This window comes from Sinocyclocheilus grahami, unplaced genomic scaffold, assembly GCF_001515645.1.
Source record: "Sinocyclocheilus grahami isolate Dianchi unplaced genomic scaffold, SAMN03320097.WGS_v1.1 scaffold429.1, whole genome shotgun sequence".
Classification (NCBI taxonomy): domain Eukaryota; kingdom Metazoa; phylum Chordata; class Actinopteri; order Cypriniformes; family Cyprinidae; genus Sinocyclocheilus; species Sinocyclocheilus grahami.
This window is the reverse complement of record NW_015505608.1, coordinates 737,707-755,487: the sequence shown is the minus strand read 5'-3', so window position 1 is coordinate 755,487 and position 17,781 is coordinate 737,707. Positions and strand designations below refer to the sequence as shown.

At 37.9% G+C, this 17,781-nt stretch overlaps 1 protein-coding gene across 5 annotated transcripts in view; it reads right to left on the bottom strand.

Annotated features, from left to right (window-relative positions):
- grik5 (glutamate receptor, ionotropic, kainate 5) overlaps positions 1-17,781 on the bottom strand; it is an 86,977-nt gene that overhangs the window by 14,966 nt on the left and 54,230 nt on the right. For 4 of the 5 annotated variants that reach the window (XM_016233414.1, XM_016233417.1, XM_016233415.1 and 1 more), the window contains 6 exons: positions 7,920-8,084; positions 6,864-7,028; positions 6,612-6,709; positions 6,351-6,516; positions 1,479-1,657; positions 1,151-1,204 (listed from right to left, as the gene is read on the bottom strand). In XM_016233414.1, the coding sequence (XP_016088900.1) occupies positions 1,151-1,204; positions 1,479-1,657; positions 6,351-6,516; positions 6,612-6,709; positions 6,864-7,028; positions 7,920-8,037 (780 nt within the window). In that variant the 5' untranslated portion in view covers positions 8,038-8,084. Of the gene's footprint in view, positions 1-1,150; positions 1,205-1,478; positions 1,658-6,350; positions 6,517-6,611; positions 6,710-6,863; positions 7,029-7,867; positions 8,085-17,781 lie in introns of those variants that run through there. The other variant, XM_016233418.1, reaches the window with a different exon arrangement.

Here is a 17,781-nt window from a genome sequence, read left to right as displayed (position 1 = left end):
ATTATGTGGTAACATGTTAGGTTAGACTAATGACTGGAGGTATCAGTAGTGTATGCAATGTAATGAGTTAGTTTAAAATATAGATTAGTAATATGTGAATAATCGGTTATATTTTTCAGTTTCAGTAGTGTGCATTAAGTTTGAGTAATAAGTTAAATTAGAAACTAGAGTAGTGGACAGTATGTGGGATGAAAGTAAGATGTTAGGTTAGACTAGTAGAGTGTATAAGAGTTCTGTAATGTGTTACACTAGACCAGTCACTAAATGTTTCAGCAATGCATGCTAGGTTTGAGTAACATGTAACTTGTTAGGTTATACTAGGAATAATATGGTTCAATAGTGGTGTACCTAAGGTTGAAGCAACAAGTTAGATTAGACTATCTACAGTTCATTAACAGGTATAGTTTGAGAAAACTGGTAAGATAAAATGGTTAAATGAATACATAGAGAATTCAGTATTGCTTTAACCAGTTAGGTTGGACTAGTGACTAGAGGTATCAGTGGTATATATGGTTTCAGTGCCGAGTTTGTTAAAGTAGGGACTACTGGTGCATGTAAATTATGAATAATCTATTATATTTACTAGATTTCAATAGTGTGCATCATGGCACATCAAGCCAACAGTTGGTCGTCGTTAAGCGTCTGTCGGCCTAGTTTTTGCAGTGTGTTCTAAACAGTTGGCAGTTGACCGATTTCATAGAAAATCACGTGAAGTATTATGGGCACAGACTCTGATTTTTTAGCTTCAGAATGATTCCATTCAGTCAAAAGAGATCAAACATATTTTATATTTTGAGCTGATTTTAGAACACTGTTTTCATCTGTCATGCAACTCCTAGCAACAAGGCACATGTTTCTGCGTAAGCTTGTTGTGTTCAGAATGACTTGAAACTCTGGTAGTGTTTTTTCAGCAAGTGTGCTTTAAACACAGTACATTAGTCTAATAACTAGAGGTTTTAATAGTGTGTGTTGTTTTTGTGGGTTAAACAGTAGTATGTATTTAATGCAGTTCAAACTGTGAAGGGGGTTGGCTTGAGAAGTGTGAGTGGGTTTGCGTAATAATAAAGATGAATTGTTAATACAGAAGATGGGGCTCCAGGCATGAATATATCTGCAGGAAAATAGGCCAAGAGCTCCTCCTCTATCTTACCATAGTTGTAAGGATGTACTTGTAAAATGCTGATGTCATTCCCAACTCTGATGCCTAAAAAGAAAGGCAAGAGGAATGAGACAATGAACACATTTCAATGTGTGCGAATGAGAGAGCTGCACTGAAAAGCAGAACATTGTATAATACAGTCCTTCAGCAGCATTATGATAATTAAAGCATCTATACTTTAAAATGCAGGTATATTGAACAAAGCTGAATTACAAAGTGACGAGAGAACGAGAGATTGAAGTGGGCAAAGAAAAGAAGAATGATTGAATGTGAAATGAGCCAAAGCAACAGCATTTAGATAATGTGACTGTATGCCTACCTTTTTCAGTATAAGGTAAGATATAGATGCATTAGCATCAATAATTATTGTAGCTATTTTGTCATCACGAATCTCCTTCAGTAAAGGCGTAGGGTCAAGGTTGTCATCCAGCATCCTGATTGACAGCGTCTCTCGAGAGATCAGAAACCGCCTTATCAGCTCCTCCAGTCTCAGCAGACCTGCGGGGAACAAAGCGAGTTGTTGGCCGAAAGCAAATGGACACTCAAACACCCGACTGGAATTGAAAGGGGCCAAACCGGGCTTCATGTAGTGTACCTGAGATGGTTTGTGTCTGAGGTTGTTTGTAAACAGCATGCATCTGTCTGTTTGCAATGCTGCTGTGAAGAACGTGAGTTGGTGGCAACACAAAGCCCAGTGAAAATGTAAATAACTAGCTGCGCTCTCAAGGGAGCCTGCACCGAAAGAGCCAGTAAAGCCAGTGCCAAATTTTAATTAGCTTGAGGGAGGAGAGAAATCAATGCTCTCCACACTCTCATTCTCTCTCTCTTTCTCTCGCTCTCAATACCTCCCCTTTTTCTGTCTTTCTTTCACCGATTTCTCTCGTTCATTCTGATTTTCAGCCTCTCTGTTCGCTTCATTCCACTAAATTTGTCTCTTTCTCGATATTTCACTTTCTTATTCCCACAGCTGCGTTATAAAGTGAACTCAGATCTTCTGTTTTCCACCAGAGACCAGCACTGTGACACACTGAAACAAACATTATCAGACCCAGACCAGCCTTGTGCTTAATGACTCATGTGTGACAGTGACTAGAGCTCTGTTCCAACACCTAGCGAGCAGCCAGCATTGTAGGACATCATAGGCACGTTCCAGACAAAAAACCCATTTCAAAATGTAGGCATTTTATTTATGAGATGCCTAAATTCTAGCAGCAAGAAGGTAATCCCAGAATGCACTCCACCAAGTTCAAAGAAGAAATGCATGTCTTCATGAAATTCATTAGTGTGTTTTAGTGAATAAGTAAATCCAAGATGGTAGACTAGGCAAGATACTTTTGTTTTATTAAACACTGACTATTTTTATGCAATATTTTTGTGTACTGTACTATAATTTTTTGTTTACTGAGATATGGACACATAGTTTGTTAAACATCTACAGTGGTGAACAGAAACTGAACCAATATTTGCTCCAAGAGGAAAAGAAAAATCCACAATAGTGCTTCCATGGCATGAAATGAAAGAAGAAGAAATTGATTACATTGGTCAGAAGAGAGGTCACTCCCTCAGCCATTAGAAACGCTCATGCAACAGTGTTAAATTGCCACTATTATGCCATTTCCAATATTGCCTTTCATGCAGTGTGTAATGTAGCTGTATGTGAATGTAAACGATCTGCAAAGTTGTAAAGCTGAAAGTGCACGATAAATAAAGTTACTGTCTCCCAAAATAAAGAATCGACTCTGAATAGCTGAAACGAGTCGTTAGTAATTCGAATCCCACTTTCTTGACGGCTACACGTCAGGGGGTAACACATTTGCATAATTCCCACCTATGTTCTACATTGGCTGCCGCGAAAAACCCCGCCCACAAACACGTCATTTTACTGAAGACTGCTTCTCTAATCTCGGGGAGTTCAACGCGGGATTCACAAAACGCTTGCTGTTGAAAGATGGTTCAGTATCCTGTTTATTTGGACCAGCTGCTCCACTGAATCACAACCTGTAAGTATGAAAAATAATAGAGGTTTATATTTTCTATAGAGCATTCAACGTTTCTATAGGCGTAACGTTTCCGACACACGCTGTACGCCATAGACCAATCACAACAGACTAGGCCATCTGACCAATCAGAGCAGCGCAGGCTCACTGAAAGGAGGGGTTTAGAGAGACTGAATCTTTGAACTGCTTCGAACTAATCGTTTGAGAATCGCTGGAAAATTAGGCGATATTAAAGGCACAATATATGTAAGATTTTTTTATTAAAATATCCAAAAACCACTAGAGCAGTGTTATATATTTTGCTGACTTCTATACTTACATTATCCCAAATGTTTCGAAGAATGTTTAAATCCAGAGAAATAAGCCATTTTAACTAGTGACACAGAGCGTGTCCATAGTGTCATTGTGTCGCCTGCCAATGACGTCATACACCCTCGATTTCCGGGTTTTGTTTTGTAGAAAACACCAAAGACACTTTATTATGTTGTGCGTTTTAATAGACTGGTGACGACCGCACACAGTAGCATTATAACAGAACTTTCAAATGTATCTAGTAAAACATCGCTGCTTTTTTTCCCCACATACGCACGACCTGAAGGAGCGGAAGCGGTCGACTGTGGCATAATAAAAGCTCCGCTGCTTTCGAGCCGTGTGTCATGCTCGTTCAGCGCCTCGTTTCGCTTCGATGGCTTTCAGCCTCACCCTGCTTCATTCTACTACGGTAATAAATCATTAGCTCATCCATGAACATGATTTCTGCCCGAGTCCCGTCGGATTGCATCGGCTGAGGGGATGATGACGACAACTCCCATGATTCCACACTCAGTCACGGCGACATCAAACTACGCCTTTGTCTCTTTGTTTATTTTGAATACGCGCCCTCTAGCGGCGAAAATTACATATTGTGCCTTTAAATGCATATTTTGAGAAAACAAAAGCATTTTTTGACCTTGCATGCATGTAATCCTATTGTAGGAGACTCCCAAAACAATATTAGGAACCGTAAAAATAGCATGATTGGGCCACTTTAACTAGTTTTCTGTAATTTAATGATAAGGTAATATAGCAATAAGTATACTGTTACAAATGTCTAATAATAATTTAAAAAATATTAAATAAAATGGTAACTCTTTACTTAAAGCCTTTATGTATAATGCATTATAAATGTAGTTTTAATGTATTAACTATGCCTTGTAATGCATTGTACAATCTCATGAATAATTGTAACCACAGTTGATACATTATAACACTTATCAATTTATTGTTACACTATGCATTTTAAATTCAGTTATAATTATTTACAAGATATAATGTAATACAATGTGCATTATGAATAATTATAATGCATTATACCCTTTAAAAAGGCTTTAAGTAAATTGTTATCAATAAAATCTTACACAGTTGATCAATACAGAGAATTTGCATGACTAACTTCAGCCCAGTGCAAATTTGTGTTTAAATCTTTGGCCCTCACATAAAACTCCAAATTCACATGGATTCCAATTAAAATAACTGGATTTCACCCACAAAAATTCACCAAACACAATTCACAATCACCATTCACAAATGTGACCGCACAGCAGCATGCTAATGTCAAACTCTATTGAAATCAATTGTGTGGCACACTATTTGAGTTGCTGCTGATAATTCTCCAATTCAGTCACTCACTGCTTTTGGTAACACTTTAATATAGGGACCAGTTCTCACTGTTAACTAGTTTTTTAATAGCATGCCTATTATTAACATGTTGGCTGTTTATTTGTACTTATAAAGCAAATATTCTGCATGACCATATTCTACATCCCTAATCCTACCCAATGCCTATACCTATGACAACTACCTTGCTAACTATTAATAAGCAGCAAATTAGGAGTTTATTGAGGCAAAAGTTGTATATGGCTTGTTAATAGCGATAACTGGACCTTAAAATAAAGTGTGACCCTGCTTTTCTGTAGTTTTTCCATGTAAACATGCTAGATGGTCATGGTCATGTTTGACCATTGCGCTCGTGCCTTGCACCTTTTGGAGCGACACATTGTTTTAAAATCGTCTTTAGAGTAGTTAAACTTAAAAAAAATGCATGTCCATACCTTGCAGTTTGTTTGTTTTTTTCATTTCACTGCCCTGCATCTCGTGTTTTTAAATGCAAGGACGCAGTCTGTATGAATCACTTCTTCGTATTCTACATATGTCTGCAGACTGCAGTAGATAAAAATCATGGTTAAATTCTGTTTAAAAGATAAGCTTTGTACAAAAAATGACTTAGAATGTGTTTACACAGTTGTTTAGATGTTCCTTTCAGTCTGACAGACAAGAGGTCACCAGAGAAAAAACAGTTGAAGCTTACACAAAGTGTGTGTCATCAGATGACAGTTTCATAAATTAAAGGCAATGAGGTTTACCACAGAATCACTGCACACAACACATATGAAAACATTTGTGTCAAAACAGGCTTGCGAAATTGCTTTCTATCTGTTTAACGAGAAGCTGTAGTGCAGCAGCGAGCCTGTCTCCATCTCTTGCCACCATTTTAAATTAGCTTGATGAGTGGCAAGTTGCACCTACTCTGCTGCCATAGCAACCATAGTGCAGCCAACTGGGTCAGAGCTGAGCGTTATGTAGCGATGCCCTCTCTAACACACATGAACGTCCAAAAACACACGCACAGCCACACACATTGCATACGTGCTGGTGTCTCACACATTAACACTCGCAGCATGGGGGAGATTTATTCTCAGATTACGTGAACGTTATGTTGTCCAGTGACATGCTGTGTAATTGCCCAGCAGTATGTTTTATTGGCACAGCTACCTATTACAACAAAGTAATTGTTAGTGCTGGCAGTAAGAAAGCACTGCAGTGTCATTATCAGAGTCTGTTCTCCAGAACTTCTGTAATTTCATCTCTCTCATCAGCCTTGAATACATATTGTAATTTGAGTGTTTGCTGAGAGAAGATGATTGATTGGGCGGATGGAGTTGAGGAAATCAATTTAAATGTTTTTTTGGAACAGTGGAATTATTGTGCATTTTAGAAAGTTGCACCTTCTTCTGAAGACTTCAACACTAACTAATAATTATACGTTTCTTATGCTAAAAAAGTGTGTGTTGCTCTCCATGTGGAATCATTTTACATATTCAAGCTTGAAGGAAGACCAGACCAGCTGATGAGCAGAGCAGAGGTCTCGGACTCACATTCGGCCTTAGCGCAGACCAGACTAGCCGATGGGTAGCTGAAGGAGCGTAGGATGGCTCCGATGGCAAGGCTCAGATCCTCATTGCTAGGATACAGAGTCACAGACGCAAAGCGCAGGTAAGGAAGGCGTGGAGTCTCTTCCGGACCGATTTTCACATGCGGAATCTGAGGGAGAGCGGTTTGAAGAACAAAAAGAAAGAGATTATGGTTAGCGAATGTACACAAAATAAGTAAACGTGGAATATTTAAATGCAGCTCACCTCCTTTTCCCCGCAGATGTGACTGACTATAGAGCCAGAGGCAGGGCTGGAGGCGGGGCCAATCACGGAGACCACGCCCTTCGGTAGAATCTGGCACACTATGACAAAAAAAGTAGAGCATTTCATTCCTCATATCCACTGTGTTTGCCTTTCTGAGTCACTGTATGCTGTACTGCTTTACTTCAAAGTTTTTTTGTGTTGAGGGATGTGTGTGTGTGTGTGTGTGCGTGCACATTTTAATGTATGACTCACTAGTATCTGTAGTCTCATACTGAGAGTCTTTCTGGAGTTCAAATATGTCGACCTCCACGCGAGCGCGAGCCGGGCCCTCCATCACACTGTTGATGCTCTCGCGTGCTAACGCTAAAGCTAACCGCTCCCCACGCCCACAGACAGAGCTGTCATCCAAAATTGCCGCTAACGGAGGAGAGAATGAGAATGAGAGAGAAACAGACAGATAATGTAGAGAGAAATATGGGTACAAGTAATATAAATGTAATTTATAAAACGGTTAGTTCCAGTCCTCGATTCTGATTGGTCAGCAGCTGTTTTAACACTTTATTCACGATAAAGCACAGGTATGACCGCTTCACCCAACGGTTCTGGGTATCACTGCGCAACAGATCAGATGTGGTATGAGATGACAAAAAAGCATACATACAAGGTTGTTTCCATGTCGAAATTGTGCATCATGTTCTTCAGTGTTGCAATGTATAAACTTTATGTGTCTTTCTACAATTTGCTATTCTATTTGAAAATTGTCCGGAATATCGTTCCATATCTTTCCACAAAAAAAGTGTATCACAATAAATCTTGCATAACATGTTCTACTAAAAATGTTATTTCTTTTTTTCAGTGCTCTTGCCCATTGAAGTATGTTGGAAAGACATCACGGTCACTAAGAATAAGAGTAACTGAACATAAATCAGCTATTCGAAGACATTTTTTATTGATTGTAACCATGATTTAAAATAACTTAAATGTATAGGCACTAAATAAGGGAAAGTTTCGCGCCTTGCGCTTTTGGGCAATAATTATGAACGTCTTTTTTTGCCTGATGTATTATTGTTTCCATTATTTAATTCTTGATGTTTAAGTGGATTGATTGATTAATTATAATCACCTGATGTATGCCATCTGTTATATAATCACTGAGAAAAAGAACTGTCACTTTGACAAAGGCAGATAGCCAAAACGTTTGTCTATTTTATCTCCAGCCTTGATTCTAATAAAAGACTTAATGACTGCAGACCAACCTTTATAACGCTTGTCAACCACATGACAAAAGTCCATACGTGTGCAACTTACCCATCCGTACGGATGACAGAATGGGTGTCTGGCTCAGGGAAGAAGGCGGCATGGTAACCACGGTGACTAACAGGAAGCGGAAGTAAATCGACAGCAGGAGCGCTGGCAGTTCCGGCATCTTCTACTGCTCCTCATGGAGATGCCTTCTGCTGCCTATAGCACCCCCTAGATGAACACAGAAATGAGATGAACTTTGTTACACATGAGCACTTACAGATTTCCATCAGTTTCTGTCTAAACTACAAAAACAGCTATTGCACATTTCCACCAAAGATACAGTTCACTGCACACACATTGACCTTTTGTGACAACTTACCCCGGTTGTAGACAAAACAATTCATCAAGCAACAAAAATATAAAAGGTAACATAAAATATCAAACCATTGTTTTGTTTCGACCTGACATTTATTAAACGTTTCCTTGTCCTGAGAACATAGTTCAACCTTTGTTCATAATTTAAGTTGAATTACTGAAATAAATGAACTTTTCCACGACTTTCTAATTTATTGAGATGCAACTGTATATATGCCAGATATAGGCCAGTGTGGTTTTATTGTGTTCAGTTGATTAACAACAGATCATACAAAACGATAATGAAACATTTTAGTTTGAAGAGTAAAATTCACAAAATACTTTTAAGACGGTTTTAAACTAGATGTTGGAAACTAACATACAAAACTACTGCTAGGCTAACAATAATATTTTTAACCGAACTTCTGACTCCAACACCTATATAGTTACTAAGACAAAAACTTGTGACAGCTTACCCCACTCTGCCCTATATCATCATGTCTTTGTGAGATATACACTAATGTTCAAAAGTTTTCAATGTTGAAAACAGTGCTTCTTAATATTTTTAGATATCAGTTTGTCTCGTTTGGATTATTGCAATGTGTTGCATGTGGAGTCCTGTCAGACCACTATCTCACGCTTGCAATTAGTTCAGAATGCAGCAGCTAGGCTGCTAGTGGGTGCTAAGAAAAGTAATCATATCTCTCCTATTTTAGCTTCTCTCACGTGGCTACCAGTGAACTACAGGATAAAATATAAAACTCTTCTGTATGTTTTTAAAGCAGTGCATGGGTTGGCCCCTGCTTACGTGTCTGAGCTCGTCGCTGTTCGTCAAGCACCTTGGTCTCTAAGATTTAATAATAAGTTATTGCTTACTGTCCCTCGTACTCATTTAAAGTTAAAAGGGGATCAGGCCTTTGCTGTTGCGGGGCCGAAACTCTGGAATAGTCTTCCTCAGGAACTTAGAGAAGTCTCATCTTTTAATGTTTTTAAAGTTGAAGTCAAAAACTACTTCTTATCTTTAACCTTTGAGAGGGTGGGCTAGTCTTTGTTGTTAGTAGGATCTGTGTTGTTTTAAGTCGTTTGTTTTAATGAAGTGTTTTTTTTTTATTGTACAGCACGTTGGTCTGCAGGTGCTCTATAAATAAAGTGAATGAATGAATGAATGAATCAGGTAGAATGCTGAAATGTGATACATTTTTTCAAGATTGTTGGATGAATATAAAGTTCAAAAGAACAGCATTTATTTGACACAAATCTTTTGTAACAAATATCTTGTATGTGTGAAATACTGTCACGTTGTAACTATGCATTCAGTTTAATGCATTCTTGCTGAATAAAAGTATTAATTTACACACACAAAAAAATCGTACTAACCCCAATCTTTTGAACGGTGGTGTACTGTATGATGCTGTAACCCTGTGACACAGTACTTTAAAGTTTACTGAAAAACACACTACCGCTCAATTAGTTTTACTGCAACATTACGCACAGTTTGGTGTTATAATGGAGTGGACAGTGATGTGCGAAGCATCGTCACGAATTAGGGAATCATGACAGTTTGCTGACGCAGGTCACGACCGTGTCACACACATCTCTAACAGCAGCACAGGGAAATCACACGGACATACAAACACCTGATTTGCAGTATATGATTCATACACACTCTCCCACACACACACAACTCAAAGCAATCTCTGTGAACTCTGACCTTTACAGACCTAACAGGATTTATTTGACCACAGGGAAGAAGTGATAGATGTACTTCTCCTCCCTGTTTCATTGTTCATCTCTTCTCCCCTCTTTCTTTCTTTCTTTCTCTCGGTCACTTTGGATGTGTCAGAAGGGCACGAAAAGTGAGAAAAAGAGGAAATGAAAAGACACAGCATGTGTTTGAGGAAGTCATTATTGTTCCACTGTAATTATTGCAGGCACAAACTAATGACCAGTGTCACAAATATAAATCTAAAGTTCACACCCGCTGTTTTGCATATGTTCCACGCCTGAATGAAGCGATACTTGGCAGCCGGCAAGTAAACTGTAAAATCTATATTATTTAGGGGAGAGGGTGGGAGCACAAAAGAAAGAGGCAACCAGAAATGAGGAGAAGGGGACTTAAATAAAAAGCAGGGTAACGAAAGGAGAACAAAGAATGAGAGAAAGAAAAAAGAGAATGAAACATAGAGAGAAAAGAAGACACTGAGAGAGAATATGCTTGAAGAGGAAGCCTTCGGGGAAAGGGAGGAGTAGATAGCAGCCGCTTCATTTGTTTCTTCTTCATCTTTGTAAGTAAGAAGTGAATCTGACAGTTATAATAATAGCAGAGTGATTCATTTTCCTTAATTGATTTGGATTGTGAAATGAGAGTGCTGGATGCAAGCATTGCCAGTACCGGTTGATACAGACACATTAAGATGTCACCAGGCTTCTGTGAGATGAAGAGGAAGCATCGAGAAAGCCTTTTCCTTCTTATCTTCGCCTTTTCCACTTGTGGAAAGATTCCAGAGCGGAGGCAGGAAAAGACACCCGTTATGTGTCCCTCCTGGCACTCCATGGGCCGAGAGCACAAGAGCGTAATAAAACCATCAAAAGCCCTCTTCATCAGGGGTCTGAAATCATCAGCGAACACAAACACACACTGGCGTGCTGAGGGGCAATTCACCAAGAATGAATTGCACTCAATGACGGCGCTTTTTATTTGCACACGCTATCTGCGTGATTCACTGAAGTAAATACATAAATCTGTTCAAGCCACAAATGCATACAGGCTTCTTGCGGGTCGGTTCGGATGTGGGGGATGCAGCAAACTACTACAATCTGTCACTTTACTGGAACTGTAAAACATCTATTTATGTTAAAAAAATCTATTTATGTTAACTGAAATAAAAAGATACAATATATTCTCAGAAAGAATAAACGGTTGTAAGTGAGGCAGTACCAAAATATCTGTCATTTAGGTGCATGTACACTTCAGTGTATTTCTATCATGACAACTCTCTGAAGATTTTAGCATGGTAATGTACATGACAATGTTAATGTATTTGGTCTTGACGGAATAGATATGCTACGCTGCTGCTGCTGCTGAATTGCTGCTACCAGGGGCAGGGGCTCAAGTGGAAAAAAGGACACTTCTCATATTTATTTTTTTTTTTAAATTCTAAACAAAATGTTAAATATATTAAGGGTGTGCGATATTGACAAAAATATATCTCAATATTTTCTGGGATTTTATCTATAATGATAAGTGGTGATCAGTTCACAACAGTGATAGAAATTAATCTTTTCCAATAAGTTTAAATTGATTTTTCCCTTTTATGGGCATTTTTACCTTCATAAAGCCATTTTTTTTAAGTGTGCATCATCTTTTCAGTCAAATTCTTAAATTGAATCAGTCAATTAGAATGATAAGTAATTTGGGCTGTTACCAAGCAAATGAAATCAGTATTGACAAAATTCATCTTTGTAATGCAAAGAAAACAGAAGCTGCATTAGAAAGGGCATTTAGACGCATTTACACACCGTTTAATGCAGGACCTGAATGTATTTAACCTGCAGTTACAAATGCATTAATGGTTCTTTGTGGAACCAAAAATGGTTCTTCTATGGCATCGCTTGAAGAACCTTTTGAAGCACCTTTATTTTTAAGAGTGTAGGAGGATCTTTTAACACTTATTTTGATATAAATGTTAAATACTGATATTTGAAATTATTTGTAAAAAAGAAAAGAAAAAGAAAAGATACTTTAAATGTGAAATTAAAACTGCCAGTTGGTAGCAGCAAGTCACTGTTAATAAGTGAGTCATTGCGATTGAACCGAATCATTTAAACAGTTGATTCATTCAGGAATGAAACAGCGTCATGTAGAGATGCAAATTTGAATTATATTTGTTGGCGAAATAGAGCAAAAACAGCCAATATTGTGTCTAAAACTTAAGTGTCTTAATATTAAATTATTGTTTATTGAACCGCTGTATAAAATCAATATCACATTTGTAATCATGCTGCTTTTTGGTGGAAAAAATGGCAGTCTTCGCGTGATACTGATTAACTATATGGAATGATATAAATATATACATTTCTGCCCCCTTATCTTGAATTTTGTGATCATTCTAAATGTATTTCATCACCACTCACCTCCACAACAAGACAAACACAACTGGAAAGGGAGGGAAGCTCTTTGCCTGTCTGTGATGTGCATGTGCCGATCGTGCTACACTGCATCGACAGAGTCTCAACATTTCCCAACCCGACCTGATATTTTTTTTATTTGTTTGACAGGGAAAGCTGTGACAGGGAAAACTTCCCAGAAAAAAGGGCACTTGCTCTCGAGGAAGAAAAAGGGCAGGTGCTCAAGCCCCCTTTGATGTCTATGTGTGCACGTGCCTGGCTGCTACTGTTGGTTATTGCTGTTGTAGATTGTTGCTGCTGCTGCAAAGCAAGTACAGGAAAGTGCTACTACCAATACATACACTGATACGGTGCTGTGAGTATTTAAGACATACTGCTGCTGCAGAAGTAGCATATATAATAACCTGTAGCAGATCTATACAGGTGGAGCTGGGGAGGTGGAGGGTTTCAGAGGAACTCTGAAAGCGTGCTGCGAACTGCTCTAGGGGATACTAACCAGCCATTTAAATGTAGAGCAGCAAGCTCATTGGATCCGTAAACAACATGAACCAATCAGCTTGTGCCAAGTAGTTTAATGCTGTGAATATCATAAGTTTGAGTTAACGACCCATCAGCCTTCTCCATCTAGAGTTTCATGAAAAAACTTGGCATGTAGCTTTATGGTACCAATAGGCACTTTTAGGTGTAAATAAGGCACGGAGGTGTCCTTTTGAAATGGTGCTGCTGCAGTGAGAGCTAATATACTCTAATATATTTTATTTTCTAAAAATGTAACACAACAAATCTGAAATTAAACGGTCTGTTCTTGATTCCAGAACTAAAACTAAAAATGACTACAAATTAATTTTAGATTTTGATACATAGTATAAAGTTTGAAATATTCACAACTTGCCTGTATTAAACATGAACCAGCATCACTAGTCAGAAATAAAAGTATAACATCAGTTCATTAACTTTGGAAGCCTTCATATATTTGCCATTTATATATAGTAAGAAAAAAAATAAAAATAAAATTCTGAAAACTGAAACTAAAAGCCTAAAAAAAATAAAACTTACAAAAATTTTACCAAACAAAAAATTTAATAGAAATAAAACCAAATTAAAAATTGGCTTTAAAAATGTTTTTAAAAATCTGCTTTCCCATGGGCAGTAGCAGCATTACATTTATGACAATGCAAATAACGCTGACTTATGTGAATCATGTGAAATTTATAATTGTTATAATTTACAAAACAGACATGTTAGTCCTGACAAGAATGACAGTGACTTAAAATTCATATGCATTTTCTGATCTTTATATTCGGTTTCTGGAGTTTAACTTATTGAGTTATCAATTTTTTTGCACCAAAAATGTTAAGTATTTACACAAATGATCATTTTCCATCCTCATTTTCACTCTGTCAAAAACACATACTACTGTGATAGGTGAAGTTCACTGCATCCTATCCGCAGCCTCCCCCACAACATGTTTGACGTGTTTTATGATGGTCAAAGATAGCCAGCACTGTAATTGAGCTCAAAAATCAACGCAGCCACAATGTTTCACAAGGGATAAAATCTATTATAACGTGTTGTCAGACTGCTATAATTAATTGATATTTAGAAAAAATGGCAACATGTTGAGAATAATTAAGAAAAAAGTCCTTTGTCATGTTAGAAGAACAAATGAAAAACATTCTAATTCAGTCACTGAGGCATGTCATTAAAAATAAACGTCAGCCAATAGATTGATCTTTTAGAAGGGAATGCATAGTTTTTTGAGGTGCTTGTCTACATCCAGGGACAAAACAATGTGGATGGTCTTAAAATCTTTCCCTCACAGCTGTATAGTACTTGTGATTGATGGACAGACATGAGTTAAGAGCACATTTCCTTAAAAGTTAAATGTGTTTATCATATAAAGTGACTGTATCTTTTTACAAGGCTTGGGTTAAACCCGTTGATTCATTTGGATTCGTTTTACGATGCCTTTATGACTTTTTTTGGATCTTCTAAGTTTTGGTTCCTCGGCCTTTCAATAGAGGGACAGAAACGTCTCAGATTTCCTTAACAATGTCTCTAATTTGTGATAATCAAAGTCTTATGGTTTTGGAACAGTATATGAGGGTGACAGAGGATGCCATTGTTTTCATTTTTGGGGCATTTAGACGACACTCATGACATCACAACTGAGGAGATTTCTTTCTTTTTCAAATATCTTTCAAATTGTGTTTTAGAAGGCTGGAAAACCAAAATAAACTGGGGAGGTTAGCATTAAGGTATCATCCTGAGGCAGGATGTTTTTACCGCAAAGTAACTTCTTATACGTGTAATTATCAAAGACATTCACATTTACGCCCATTTAATGTAAATATGGTGCAGTGCAATTTAAGCAAATTTAGAGCTTGGTTAAACTACACTGGCAGATGGTTAGGAAATAAGATGTGGGGTTTTGCGCTGAAATACCACATTCAGACTTCCTGAGTCTTCTCTCAATGGGCAAATCAGTCAGAAACAGCTTGTCTCCCTAATTCTCTCCATCTCTTCTTCTGTCAGTTGATTCAGTGTACTTCTGCTCTCCTCTGACAATCTTTCAGCGCTTTGAGCCTCTTACTTTGAACTTAACCCACCCTGTAACATACACACCCATGCGCTCTCTCACTTATACAAAGAGAAAATCCACCAGCTTGACAGTCGATCCTTCCTTTTTCTTGCCTCCTTCTGATCCTACATGTCTCTTTGCATTTCCACCAACCTCTCTCACAGTTTCACACACATTTCCATGGTTATGAAACAGGGGGATGTTTCCACTAGCTGTCCTTTTTGACAACATGGGTCACTGACGCTGTTCACACGTAACACACAAACACCAGTCCATGTGTGTTTTGACAGATCTGCTCTTCGACATTGACAAGGCCTGCCCTGAGGTGCAGCACAAACATCTGTGTCAAATCCAGATTCGTCACAGACACACGTGCGCACACGGATGAACGGATGGACGAGTGATCGGCGCAGGCCTTGGACTTTGTTCACAGGATGCTGACTTACCTCACAGCAGAAAGCAATTCGCTCTCTGCCCACTCACAGATAAACGCCATCCAATTAAGAATCTAACAGTCGTGATCGCGCCAGTAACAGACCAGTGTTTTGGCAGGATTTGAAAGATGCAGGTGTGGTCAGTCGCTGCTGAATATTTGATGGCGTTTTAACACTTTTGGGCTGGTACATTGTAAATACGTGATAAGATATGAAGATGAAAGGCTTATACCGATGTGAAATCTTGTTCTTTGTGTCAGATGAATGATTTAACCGACCCTGCTGTGCCAACAGATTTAAATGAGAGCATTTCAGCTGTACGGCTCTTCAGCATTCCCTTTGGCAGAGTAAACAAACACGATGATTCCTCATGCATGACATCTGTAGATGCTCTCGGGAGCCACAGCACTTTCAGGCTCCTGAATTTATATGGGTGTGCAAGGTGCAGACCGCTGTAAACACGTGTAAAGCGAAGCATAATGATAAAGGACACAGACGCAAACACAACTGCGCTTCCAAGCCTGCAGATTACAAAACAATGTTAGCAAATCTGGTGATGAATATGCATACTTCATTACAAAACAAACACATACTGTAGGATTTAAAGAGCACATATCCATTCAAACCAAGTGGATGCTTGCCGTGGTAGAGCCATGTGGATTTTAAACGCAACTTTTAACAAAAAAAGGGATTTTTTGTTGTAGGTGAAAAAATTGTTTGTCTAAATTACTGTGGCATAAATCATCCATTCACATGTCTAAATGTGGTCACACTTCATTAGCTTCAAACTGAAAGTGCTGTCATCAGCTACCCACACTTTTGTCATTTGAAATGTTTAACTTTCTAACTTTTTCTCATGGAATATAATGATGTGGTTGTGCAACATTCAGACATAAACAGAGAATGCTTTTTTTTAAATTCAGTTTGAATTTGAATGGTGGTACAGAACAGATACAGAACTGAAATTCTAATTTAAGGAAGTACAATTAAAACGAACTGAAATTCAAAAACATCCATATAACCTCAATAGGGTGTATATTGGTAAAGTGGGATGCTTTTGGAGATTTTAATTCTCTTTCACTCAAGTCAACTTTGAATGATGGTTTTGTCTTAAAATGTAAAGAACCTGAAAAAGTCTTGAAATCTGAAGTTACAGGCCTTACGAACCAACAAAAACTGACAGAGATGTTTGAAATGTCACTAACTTTTTGCTGGGTGTAAGAACACTTCATTCACCAGAATGTCATTAATTGTTGAATTAATCTGAACTGTAAATTGCACTTCCTTTAATTCCAATTCAACTTCATGTGGGATGTGGACAATTTCAATTCCAATTTATTAATTAAAAATGAACCAATTCTGAATTTTGCTGAACCACTGACTGTCAAGCACAGTTGTATTTTTGTACGTTTAAGAAAAACTGTTAGGGCTGGATTATAACTTAACTACTTACTTTGGTTATGTCTTATCTTGCCTAGGGTACCAAGTGAGCCAGAACTGCCACCGGTGCCACCTCAAATACATATCAAAAATAAGTGCATGATGTGCCTGTCAGTATGTTAGAGCAGTAACTGTCAGTGTGTTTCAACGGATTACACTCAACCTTTAAAATCACCAGTAATATTAATTCATATGAACTCTTCATTAAACATTAGGCTTTAGAGAAAAGGCCACTTATCGCTTGTTGTTCAACCAATGGTTTCTATGATACGTTGTGACATTCATTCTGTCTCTCCTGCTTTCTCTATCACACACACGCTCACACACATATTGACACCAACATTAAATGAGTCAGATGACATTAGCTCTATCCGTCCCTTTCTCTCATAGCCAGATTATGCTGCCGTGGCAACAGGGTAAAATGGGAAGAAAAAGAGAGAGAGAATGCATCTGATATTTCAGAAAGTTAATGTTGGTTTTTCATCTTCTCCTTGTCTCTTACCTTTGAAGTTCATCAGTATGGAAATGGAACACAGTGAATTTTGATCTTTTCACTTGGCATAAAACCGAATATGATTACAGGGTTCTTTCCCATTGAGATTATTGTTTGTGCTCCTGACTCACATTGATATATGATGTTGCGGTCTTATTCCATATTACTCTACCGAAGGTCCCTTAAGAGACTATGAATTCAATAAGGCAGCGACTGTGAACAAGTGTAAAATAAGACAGATGCTATTTATGCTGTGGGTAAAAGAAGATGCCATTTAAAGTGTCATTCACAAAACATTTGTGTCACTTTTGTATGTATATCATTAATATATTTTACTATTATTCACTAATCACCAGTAATCCAGTTAACCAGCCACAAAATTCGACAAAATAGCACTGCGGCTTGTCTATTTAAATTAAATCATTCTTTCAGACCAAACATGGTGCCTTTCTGCGTAAATTAGGCTTATTATACATTGCGCCCACAAATTGCCTG